Source organism: Protopterus annectens, chromosome 13.part0 (genome assembly GCF_019279795.1).
Source record: "Protopterus annectens isolate FY-2018-M chromosome 13.part0, PAN1.0, whole genome shotgun sequence".
NCBI lineage: Eukaryota > Metazoa > Chordata > Ceratodontiformes > Protopteridae > Protopterus > Protopterus annectens.
Genome location: NC_056747.1, coordinates 635594816 through 635607911, shown reverse-complemented (window position 1 = coordinate 635607911; position 13096 = coordinate 635594816). Strand labels below are relative to the sequence as shown.

General features: G+C 37.0%; 1 protein-coding gene across 1 annotated transcript in view; it reads left to right on the top strand.

Annotated features, from left to right (window-relative positions):
* Positions 1 to 13096, top strand: part of ULK2 (unc-51 like autophagy activating kinase 2) — a 711692-nt gene that overhangs the window by 363373 nt on the left and 335223 nt on the right. The window contains exons 5-6 of the mRNA XM_044054320.1: positions 9977 to 10009; positions 10850 to 10886. Of these exons, the coding sequence (XP_043910255.1) occupies positions 9977 to 10009; positions 10850 to 10886 (70 nt within the window). The remainder of the gene's footprint in view (positions 1 to 9976; positions 10010 to 10849; positions 10887 to 13096) is intronic.

Sequence of the window (13096 nt, the reverse complement as noted above, 5' to 3'; positions counted from 1 at the left end):
GGTTAAAGTATTGCAGAATAAGGGCAGTCTTGCAAAATGAAAGAAGGTGCAACTGCAGAGTGATAAAGAGAAAATAAGGGACTGTCTGGAAAATGTGCATGAATTTGTAAAGATTGCTGTTAAGCAACTTTTTATTTGGTCATAATAACTCCAGAGCTCAAAAACCTTTAGCACAACAACTCATTCAACAGAAAGTTGAAAGGGCGGTTGCCAATCTTAAGGATCTATAGCAAGGAAGATCACCAGAGATCCTGTGGAGGTCTTAGAAATATTTTGGAAATTTTATGAAAGTCTGTTATAAAGCAGATAAATGTGAAAATGAAGAAAAAGCACAAGTGGAAACTTTTTTGGATGAATTAAATAAGCTAAGGTTAGAGGTAGATGAGTTTGAATTAACAATTAGGATAATAGGAGTTGAGATAAAAATGGTGATGTATAACAAATCTACAGTAAAGTCTCCAGGAATAGATAAGAAAGGTGTAATAACTAAAGGTAGTAAAAACCTATCAGATCCAGCTTCATATAGGCCCATTTCAGTTCTATAAAGACCCATCTGATCCATCTTCATATAGGCCCATTTCAGTTCTAAAGCGTGATTATGAAGTGTTTATGTCTGTAATGGTTAAAGAATGGCAAAGGTGTTGCCAAAATTGATAGATATGGATAATTGTGGTTTTGTGGAGGAGAGACAAACCTTTAGCATGAATAATAGAACAATGATGCTCCAGTGGGAAGCAGAATGTAAGAAAATGCCACTATTGCTGGTGGGTCTTGATGCAGTGAAAGCATTTGATAGAGTGAGCTGGAATTTTATGAGTAGTGCAGTGGAAGCATTTGCATTCCTTGACACATTAATAAGGTTAATTTGGAGGATATATGAGAGATCGGAGATGAAAATTTATGTTGTCTGAACAGTGGAACAAGGCAGGGGTGACCTCTTTCCATTTCATTTAGAATCAATGGCAAAGAAAATAAAGGACTCAAATTCAAGGATATAATTGGTATGGTAATCAAGAAAAGTTAGTTTTATCTGCAAATGACATTATTTTGTACCTGATAAAACCAGAATAGGACAACTCAGTGTTGTGCAGCATTTTAAGACAGTTTAAAGTCTTTTCAAGATGCAAATTTAATGAAGATAAAACAAAGGCTGTAGCTTTAAACTGTATACCTACAAACAAATTGGTTCAACAATATTCATATTTATTGAGACATGATAAAATGAAGTACTTGGGTATATGGGTTAAAAAGGATTCTGTTATGGCAGCTAAGGATATGTGGGAAGGGACTAAACAAGAGGTAATAGAAAAACTGAGGAACTGGATGCTCTTGTTTATGGATATGGATTGCAAGATACAAGTAGTGAAAATTGTTTAGTCCTTTTAGTTGTATATGCAGGTCAGATATATTTTTACCAACCAGAAGAGACGTTGTGGATAGCAGTTAATAAAGAGTTGAAGGATTTTATGTAGGGGGGGCAGAGGGCAAGAGTCAAGTTGGATACATTGATCTTTCCAGTAGAACAAGGTAATTTGGGATTACCTGATTTTAAGGGGAATGTTAGAGCTACACAGTTAAGATCCCTATACATAGTGCGAACAGAAAGCTAAAATTCAAAGTGGAAAATGATGATGAAATGAGGAAAGGCTCAAAAAGTAAGGAGCAATTGGTATTTTGGATGCAGATCCTTAAGGTCAATAACAATAGCCATACAGAATATTAGAAGTTGAAGTTATGGAATACCTGCAAAGTGAAGGATTTGGTGTAGAAGGTCTAACACAGGTTACATCACAGCATGCTGGAACGAGTCCCCAAAGTAAGGAGAAACAGGAAGATCAGGATACATCTGAAAAAGAAGTATGGACATGAGAAAGAAAAAATATTTAATATGGTGTAATATTTATGCAAAGGAAAAGCAAAACTAATCAATACAAAAAGAGCAGCCCCAAAGATATTTGAAAAGAAATACAGGCAAAGGAATCCGGACATGGAAACTTTACAGTTCAGAAAATAAGAAGACAAAGAGGAAAAATAAAAAAAGAAGATTAGTAATGGAGAAGTTAAATAGAAACTGGGGTTATGGAGTACATGCAAAGTGAAGGATTCAGTGTAGAAAATCTAACTCAGGAAGCACCACAGCAGGATAGAGCAATAGACATCTAAATTAAGGCGAAACCAGTGGAAAAGGGAGCAACCAGTCAGTTGCCATATGAAAATATTTTGGAGCCTTCCACAGGAAACCAGTATAAATGTTCACTTGAAGCTGGACAGCAAGGGAAGGAACAGGCAACTGTGGCAACTCTGAAGCAGTCAATGTTGAGGAGTGATAGGCCAGTGAGTCCCCATATGACAGAGCAACAGATGACACAATATGAAATTTAAAATAATGTACCACAGGAAGATGCTGTAGAACTTTCTACAGAATGCCCACAGAAAATGGAGAACAAAAAATGTGCCCTCAGTTTAGAAGAAAATGAGCTAAGAGAAGAGTTGCTTGATTTAATAGAGATTGATATATTACAATCAATGAAATGAATAGACTGAAGAAGGTCAATAAAACCCAAAAAGTCAGAAGTTTGATAAAACCAACACAGTAATTAGGACTGTCCAATTGAACTCCATGCAATATAACAGAAGTAAACAGGATATAATACTGTGCAGCTAAATTAATAACAGATAAAAGTCTACTACAAGAACGCAGGGGGTCTATATTAGATCACCAAACGCTTAAAACGAACAGTGATTAATCGACCCTATGTAAGCGAAAGTTTACAATCTCGACTGTCAGAACAGCAATTTTTTTCCTAGGGAAAAAAATTGCAGTTCCAAAACACATACACACAACACAAGCACACCAAACAAACAGCAATCCACACACATACACCTAAAATCTGACACCTAATCCTACACTAAACTATACACACACCACGAACTATCCACTTACCTTAACCCAAACCCTAACCCTAAGGTCCGTCACTATCGTACACTCACCTCACTCACTCACTCACCCTAACTCACCTAACCCTCACATCCACACAATCGCACACATACCTAACCCGCGTCCTAACCCTAACTCATCTAACCCGCCCTAACACTCACATCCACACAGTTGTACACTTACCTGAACCCGACCCATAACTTTCCACCACAGCACTGAAAATACTGAAGCAACAGAAACAGACAACCAAATTCTTTCCCTAGGAAAAAATTCAGGTTTCTGTTGCTTCAATATTTTAAGCTTTTGCTTACGTAGGGTCGATCAATCACCGTTCGCTTTTTTAAGCGTTCGGTGATCTAATATAGACCCGAACACAGGGTAGTAAGGGAAAGGAAGGGGAGAAATTGAATACCATCATGGAAGTATTGAAAAAGAAAACTATAAAGCAGTTAAGACGAGAAGTGTCATTGTGGGAGGAGTATAGAAGAAGGAACAGATCAACAAAAATATTCAGGAAGATAGACGTGATAAAAGCAATGTGCAATATTATAATGGATCAGGATCTGTCATGCACTATTGCAAATAAACTAAAAATATCAGCACAGGCAGAAAAACTTAGATAGGAAATGTACACAATAATCAATTTATTGATGACCCCAAAATGTTTTATAGAGAATTGGGGAAACAAGGTAAAAGGAATTGAAAGACCACCTAAAAAGAAGAAATAAATGCATTTTATTTATTTTTTTATTGTATTTTATTTTATTTAGTACTTCTCTCTCTAATACTTATATAGAGTCTGGTCAGATTTGAAAAAAAAAAATCACACAACTGATTTTTGTACTTTATATTCCTCTCAGCTTACCTAATATATGTACAACCAATTGTTATCTGTATAAGATTTTGCTGTATTCTACTTGTATAAAATCTGCATTAACTACTTAATGTTATATTTGTATGTACCGTAGCTTTTCTCCCCGGGCCTCTGCTGAAAAAGGGCTTTGGTTCAGTCAGACATTCCCGGTCAACAAATATAAAATAAAAATAATAAACATTTTTGGAGAAGTATTTATGAAGATCCTGTGAAACACAGAAAAAATGCTAAATGGATAGAAGTGGTAAAAGAAAGTATAAGAAGTTCAAATGTACAGGATATGAAATGGGATGAAGTAACAGCCAGAGAGATGGAAACAAAGTTAAGAAAAGCCTGGAAAACACCAGACCCAGATGCAGTACCTAACTTCTGGTTAAAAGTATAAACATCTTTGCACAAAGATTTAGCCATGAGTAAGAACTGTTTATACGCACACCCTGAACAGACACCAACTTGGCTAACCACAGGAAAAACAGTGCTTCTACTTAAGAGTGAACCTGCAAGCTGCCCTACAAAATTGTAGACGAATACCTTGCCTTCCAACTTCATATAAACGATATACTAGAATTGATGCCGACAGAGTTTATAGTAATTTCGAGAAAAACTCAGTCATGGCAATAGAACAAAAGGGCAATAAAAGAAAGTCATATGGACCAAAGAATAATCTGTTGCTAAGTAAAGTCATAATAGAGAACTGTAAAAAGGGGAAGAATCTAAATATGGCATGGATTGACTACAAAAAAGCATTTGATAGTATCCAACATTCATAGATAAAAAAGTGCTTAAAGATGTATAAGATACACCCTGCACTGATCGACTACATTACAGTGACCATGAAACAGTGGCAGACCACTTTGCAATTAAGCCACGATAAAGGACAAAGTATTATTCCAGGGATAAAAATCCAAAAGGGGATATTCCAGGGTGACCCCCTGTCACCTCTCCTATTTTGTCTTGCCCATAACCCATTAAGCTGTCTATTAACAGATTAGGCCATAGCTATAATTTGGCTCCTAGAAAACAACAAAGTGTAAAGACTTCTCATCTTCTCTTTGTCGATGATTTAAAACTGTATAGCTCATCAGATGAGGAACTGAAAGCACAACTGCAAGTATTCAAAACCTTTTCAGATGATATAAGAATGTCATTTGGTCTTGATAAGTGTGCAAAAGCAACCTTTAAAGCAGGAAACTGCAACACCAAGAAAACATCAGTTTGGGACAAAAATGTGATATAAAAGAACGTGAGCAAGAGGGAGTGTATAAATATTTGGGAAATGATGAAGGATCAACAATAAAACATGAACAAGTGTGAATAAAATTTAGTAGGAAAACAAGAAGGATGCTTCATGCTCACCAAATGATTTATAAAAATCAGTGCATACCAAGACTATATTCCCCATTCTGAAGGAGGTAGGGGCCTCCTTGAAATTGATTACATGTATAGATCTGCAGTCATGAGACTGCATGCATATTTGCTAACCTCACAGGACCCAAATGAAGTGAAATTTTGAAACATGAGAGGAATAAATCTAAGGTGACTTACATGCTTAGTGTAGCAGAAGCATATTGATGTCCAGCAGGAGTGGAAATCAAACCAGAAGTAGAAAAAAATCAGGAGACAACTGAATGTGCCAAAAAACAAAATAAAGAATATATGGTGAAGCATCAGATGAGAAGGCAAGAAATATGGAAAATGCATAAATATATTTGCAAGTATAGAAGACTTCTGGAAGAACCTCGTGTTGATCAGGATCAAACACAGGAATGGTTAAGAAGAGGTAAATTGAAACCAAAAGATGAAAGGTTAATATTGCTGGCCCAAGATAGCGGGCTATGCAAATGCTGGTTTACAAAGTCCATTGAACATGTAGGATAAGTAGGCGAATGCAGGTTTGGTAAAACAGAATTGGAAACGGTCGCACACCTCATTGCTGGGTGTAACAGACTAATGGAAGAAGGACTGCATACTGAAAGGCATAATAATGTGGCAAGACTGTCGCACTGGGGATTGTGTAAACATTATGGTACTGAAGTAGCTGAAAACACTGGAAACATGAGCCGTACAGCATCACACAAAATAATGAAGTGTACATCACATGGGATCACCCATTACCAACAGTTCAAAAGATAGATGTGAGAAAAATAAATATAGTGGTCCATGAAAAGAAGACAAAAGTAACATTGATCAGTGAAATTGCTACACCCAGTGACTACAGTGCCTTCCATACAGAGAGACACAAAGTCATAAAATATCAGGATTTGCAGGCAGAAACAAGAGCAAAGTGGAAGAAAGATACCCAGACAGTTTCAATAATAGTAGGAGCAATGGGTCTTGGCTAAATATGACTGTAGATTCTTTTTTATATGTTACCAATACATGTAACTCCATACAAATTGCAGGAGGAGTCATTACTGGGCACATTACGGGTGCTGTGAAGAGCACTTTTGGCTGACATCAAAGATTGAAACAATACTGATTTCATGAACTTTAATTATAGTTCACTTAGGAATGGGGTCCACTCCCATCATGGTAATAGAAACCCAAAAGACATGGAGAAATAAAAGAGCGAAACAGTATTATATTCATAAAGGAGCAGAAAACATTCTAAGAACTTAGCCAGCATGGGAATGGAGAAAGGAGGTTCTGCTGATAAGGATGATGACAATTAGGGGTACAGAAAATAGGTAATAGGGGAAGGAATTTACTTCTAGAAAACTGGCAAAGGAACCAAGATATTGGGAGCAAATAATTGAGAGAAAGATAATAGAATGGGAAGAGGCCTAGAATAAATTTGGACTCCAGGCTAGCATCTGCCTTCCCTGTCAAGGATTAATATTAGAGTATAGACAAAGCAAAAGGGATAGTGGAATACTAAGTGAAAGTACTGGTAGCATTTTTAGTTGAATCTAGAACAGAAGCTGCTGTTAAAAAAGGGATAATTAATAGGGCATATACAATATCTCATGATAACTATAGGAATCAGAGGAGTTTAGAAAAGATTGGGAAGAGAGACTGGATAAACAAGTCACAATGAAACAATGGAAGGAAATGTGTATGACTCCCAAATAAGCGCCGAGTCGAGAATATTTAGGATTTTTGCTTGGAAGTGTTTGCATATTTATTTTTATACCCCAAGCAAACTCTAAAGAGTTTGTCCTCAGTAGAGTGCAAATGTTACAGGTGTGATGATCAAGAAAGATATAATTGGGAACATATTTTTGGGAGAGTGACGAGTTGGCAGACTTTAAAAATTCCGTACAAACTACTCTGTCAGAAGTACTGGGTGAGCAAACTGGTGTAACTAAGAAATGTTTTTTTTTTTTTTTTTTTTTGAGCTGGGATACAGGATCTGAATTACATAGATTAAGTAAGGCCTTGCTAAGTTTAATTCTGGTGACTGTAAAAAAGCAAATTACTGGAAAAATGAAAATCAAGTCTAAACCAACCATATTTGAAGTATGGAATATAGAAACAAAGATAAAATAACTGGAAGTGAGATCTTTAAAAAAGGGAAGGAGCAAATTGAATATAAAAATGGAAATTGTGGAAAAATACATGCAGAATAATGTCTTAGAGGAGGATGAGGTTTAACGGAAGGCAGGAATTGAATGAGCTATATAATGTTGGATTCATGGTGACTGTGCAGAAGATTAAATTTGATGTATAACATTTGTAACTGAAAATATATCAATATGATTTGTTTTTGGTTATATAAATTTATTATGGCCCATGTCATAAGTGATAACTCAATATAGACGATTAAATATAAAATATGTATACTGTTTGCAATAGTGTGTTAAATGGTTATATTTTGTCTCTACAAGTTCTTATCTAATTTTTTACCTAATTGTGGAGCTTTTCTCTTCAGGCCCCCACTGAAAAGGGGTCTGATTGCCATCCCATTTTGACTGTCCTGGTAATCATATGCTAAATAAATAAATAAAATCAGATCATGTCTTTTAGTGGAGTCTATTTGTGGTTAAATAGGTTAACTTTTACTTTTTAGAAGTGCACTTTGCTTTCTTGTAAAGTGTTGTTTGCAGTATGACCCTTAGCATTCTTGTATTATTTTATTTGTTGGCACTGAGAACTGATTCAGAACAGTGCATTGTACAGTGTAGTGCTGCATGACTACTTTGTGAGGACATTATCCAAGTTTATGAGGTCATTTTATCAAGATGATATCAAAAAGGTTGTGTTATCTAAAGTGCAAAAATCTACCAGCTGGATCAGGACATTGTACCCTGATCCCTCGCAAGTTTTCCTACCTGTCTCTGAAGTACATCCTGCTGTGTAATGCTCCTCCTTGCTGACTGGCAACACGTGAACCAAATTTTCAAGTAGATGCTCAGCTGTTCAGATCCTTTTCTTCTGTTTTGTTGCATGCAAATATCTGTCACCTTTGAGCCCTAAGAGAGAGATTTTAAAGCAGTTGAGCATTCTCTTGTCTTTTTTTTAATTAACCACGGTTGATTTTATCCTGTGATTGATGGCTTCTTGCCTCCCAGTCAGTCCTGTCAAGTCAGACATTAGTACTGGTATCACTTACCTTAATGGTCTGAGGCAGCTGTAGCCAGTTCAAGCCCAGAGAGACTGGCAGAGATTGGGATACATTATGGATGTAACATAATGTAACAAAATACATTATATTTTTAGTATAATTTTTAGAGTAATATTTTTAGAGTTTATAACCTGAGTATTATATTTTTTTACCAATGCTTTCACTTTATGTGATTTTACATGCCTTTCTATATATGTTTAACATTGTCACTATTCATGTTTGGAGCTTTTCTCCCCGGGCCTCTACTGAAAATGGACATATATCCAGTTAGACTAGCCCAGTCAACAAATGTAAAATAAAATAAAAATAAATAAAGATGAAAGGTTTTACCCACGTAAGTGCTATTCCGTCTGCACAGACCTTATAATGATGCTTCATGAAGTACGTTTGTACAGTACCATGCTGACTTCTGCAGTCTGCTCCAACATGTTACTTAGCTTACTACTACTATGGTAGAATGCCACTCACATAGCTATTGGTGCTTGCAGTCACACAACCGTATAGCCGCACACCATCTCTCCTAAATGGGAAATGAGCATCATCTGCTCATATTGTAATCCACCACCACCCCCACACACACTTTCTTGGTTACTCCATTGCCTTATTCTTTTGCTAGATATGGGTTACTAGTGGTATAAGCAGGATTAGAGCCTCTGAGCCAGTGGACCTGGTTTCTTTTGTGTTATGGAATGTGATTCTGACTTGTAAGGCCTGCTCCTTCTCATTTCAAAGTACTTCAAACAGCTCCTGTCCCTCCAGCATTAGAGTTTGGTTATGTATCCACATTTTCTTTGCACTGCTCAATGGAATCTTGCTATGGACTATTGCAGTTCTTCGGCGTATTTGTATTGATGAGTGAAGTCTTTGAGTGGGCTTTTATAGTTACATTGCTGCAGTTTCCTGTTTTTTTTCTTCTTTTTTTTTGCTAATTAAAAATTTTGCTATGGACCTGTACCTCCTGAAGTTTTGGTGACCATAATTGACATTTACAAAATAACAGACCAAAAAGTGAATAGGGGATATCTACTTTGTCCAAGTTTGTAGCACCTCAGGGTGTTCCTTCAACTGCAAAAGGTAGTGATGTTATATAAAGGAGAAGAGAGTAGGAGGTGCAGAGGGGGCAAAGCTGTTGCAGAATTATTAGATTTTTGTGTGACTCTCATTTTATTTTTAAAAATGTTGGAGTTTGCAGTTTCAGGTCTCATTTTGATGGGGAGCCGTGAACTGTTGATGGTTAAATTGCAGCATTTCCTGGATATGTCTGATGTTTGAAGAATGGAGTTTGTTTTTTCAGAATCATTTGCCACAGCTATTATCCTTTCAACATTTTTTTCAGCTATAGAAGAACTGAAATATTCACGACCCTCTTCCTACTTGGTGCTAGTTCTATGTTAGTCACTCCAATTACAATGATATACAGCAGCCCTTTTGACTTTGCAACATTGATAAATTGTAATACTTACAGATGAGTGTTGTAATATAGTCAGCCTGCCTTTTTAACTGCATCAGAATATTGATAATATGGATATAGAGCTGCCTTTCTTATCTGGTTAATGGGTGTATCAGTACTACTTCTGACTACAGTTCTTTGCTTTAACAGGAAACCCCCAACTCTGTCTTTTTGGTCATGGAGGTAGGTGTTCCATCTTGTATGCATTATTTATTTGATTGTGTATTTACTTACTTATTTTGCTTGGAACAAACAAGAATTCAGTAATCATTACTGAAATAAGAATGTTTGAGATATTTGCTAACATAATTTTTAAAACTGCTTAAAATTGTTACAATATACACTGTTAGTGTGTATTGATGTTTGTATAAAAAAATTTATTGTAATTTTATTTATTTTGGCATACAAGTCCCCACCTTCAGGATGGTCACCCTGCAAACTCTTGTTTCCACTCTTGCTACCTCAGGCAAGTATTCTGTCCCACCCTCCTTCCCCCTGGGTTCATGCTCTTTGGATATTACCTAATTGCCTCTTATCCTTGGACTGGTGTTCTGACTGGGCCATTCAGTTCTGAGGATGGTACATGCAGACATCACTTTTATGGCTGGCATTGGCTGCTCTGTGTGCAGCGTCGCACGTACCTAGCAGTAGCTTAAGTCTTTGGTGTACTTGGTGGATGCTCAGGTCGCTTAGGCGGGGAATCCCTCATGTTATGAATATTGCAACATGGAAGAGAAGGACATCTGTGGTTGTGGTAAGATTTTACACAACTATTCTGTATTCACATTGTTGTCATTTAAGCTAGCTATGTATATCTTAGCAGGTTAGTCTGCTTTGGTATGGCCTGTTTACTGGAAATACTGAAAGACTGTCCACAGGTTTTGATTGTGTAAATAAAGGCTGATAGTATAGTAGGTTTGGTCTTTTGAATTGTGCTAGCGGTAGAAAATGCAAGGAATTTTTATAACTTGTCTTTTGTATTTTGTATATAATTTATCATAAACAATTTTTGTTTTTGAACAGTACTGCAATGGTGGTGACTTGGCTGACTATTTGCAAGGTAAGACAAAATTATAACTTGTCAAAAATCATTAAATAGTTAACAGTTATAATATGTTCATGTTGCAAAGGATTTAGTCTGCCACAGGATTTCTTTAGCCTGTTGTAAATAATGATAAAGAGATATGTTGCATGTTAAAGTTTATTCCAAATGTATCAGTTTAGCCTAGAATTTCTTAAAGTTGTTCTGTATGATGACTCGAAGAGATCCTATCATTTGAAATACATTTTGAATTATTTGGCACAATGTTTACATTCTTTTTTCTTTCTGTTCATCTGGCCACCATATTGTAAACAAGTATAAAGTGCTTTTAAAGGAGTCTTGTGCAGTGTGGTGAGTACATGGTCCAGCATTAACACCATTATTGCTACTTTACCATATAAAAACAAACTTACTCAACAAGCTGAGGAGTACAGGTGTACAGTGGGCTGTATTAGTCCTGATATCCTTTCAGCACCTGGCTTCAGTGTAGGCGAACCATCAGACCATGCAAGACGTTTGTGTTTCAGTGTGCTTCTACTGCATTTTGTTAAGAATCAAGTGAGGGTCTATGCCCTTGTAATAAAAGCGTTAACATATGACTGGCATATTAAAAAGTAGGATGCATCTTTCCTGGTGATTATTTATATCAGGACACACCAGATTGCACAGCAGGAGGCACCTCCCCTGGTGTGACATGGGCTGACATTATAATGTCAGACCCCTTATTTTTTTGAGAAATGAATGTTTGTGTAAATCATGCTCTTCCTAAACTGAGATTTAAAAAGAATAGAAAGTGTAATGTCGATCGGGGAGTTTATGCCCCACACACCTCGCAAAAGAACTGTAAGGTACTTAAAACTGTATATAGCAAGGGATGCAGAGAGGCGACAGCCCCCTTGCTAGATATGCAAGACAGTCTTTCACTGACATTAAGTCAGTAATGCCCGGTTTTAGTTTCAATTTTTTTTTTATTCTTTAATCTTCTTAAAACACTTACCTTATAGCCCCATTGGGAAGTCAATCAAGTTGGTACCATCCATACCTTCTCAAAATGTGATGATGCTTCCAAAAATAAGCAATCACCTCATTCCCTCCATCATAGTAGTCCAGGTCTGTAATACAGTATAACTTACATTTAGTCTGGCACTGGACACCCTCTCTCTACCTTATACTGCTAACCACTGTTGCTGTAGGTGTTGTAACTGGTACCTTTTGAATATGTTCCCTATTTAACAGTGTATGTATTTGTTTATTCTTTGTTGACTGGGTTAATCCCACTAGGCTGATGTCCTCTCTTCATGTGAGACCTGAGGTGGTAGACTTACTGATTAGGGGCAATTTTGCCAGGGCTTCATGGAACTTACCTTGCTGTTCTTGCTAAGTGCTCTGGGATCTTTTACATCCATCTGAGCTACCACCTACTCAGTTAGACAGGATGTCAGTTTAAGAATTCATCTGAATGATGATGGCACACTCAGGAGTGCAGACCCACCCAGCAATTCAGAATGAGTCCAATTGCCTGTGTGGGACTGGACCCCACAGCCCCCTTATCTTTCAGCACCAAAGGGAAGTGTGCAACCTGTTGAGCTGCTGGCAGTTCATTTAAAAAAAAAAAAAACAAGTTCTTCTAGGCGAACAACAAAAACCTGTTGTGTAGATATAGATTCAGACAGCCAGTGAGATGGACAGCATCTCTTTTAGCTGTGTACTACAGCTGTCATGTCTGTGGTCCTGACCCTTCTTCTTCTTAAACGTATATAACATTGGCAAGGATGTAAGATAATTATGGTAGCGCACAAGTGAAATTTCCCAGACCGTGAGCATTTCACTGTTCCTGTGACTTGCATATTATGTTAAAGATGAGATCCACTCAGGTGGTGAGAGGTGGGTGGAGACTGTGTTGGGAGTGGTGTAATAGTGTGTGGTTGTTGCACTTTCTTTCTGTGGAGGATGCCATATTTCTGAAGGCTTTGAATTTGTTTCCATATTATTTTTATGTACAGGCATAGGAAGAGAGAGTTTTTTTTAATTGTTTCACAACCATGGTGCACTGAGCACAGTATCACAGAAACCAGGAGACTGGGAGCAGCAGTCATTTTTCTAGGTGCCATTAGTCTGCAGTCATAATCATGTTAATTTAGGCAGCAGCTACACAGTGTACTTTGCAGTTCATAAACATATGTGTTGTGGACATGTGTTCTTCTTTTGCATACCTAATGGATCCAGAT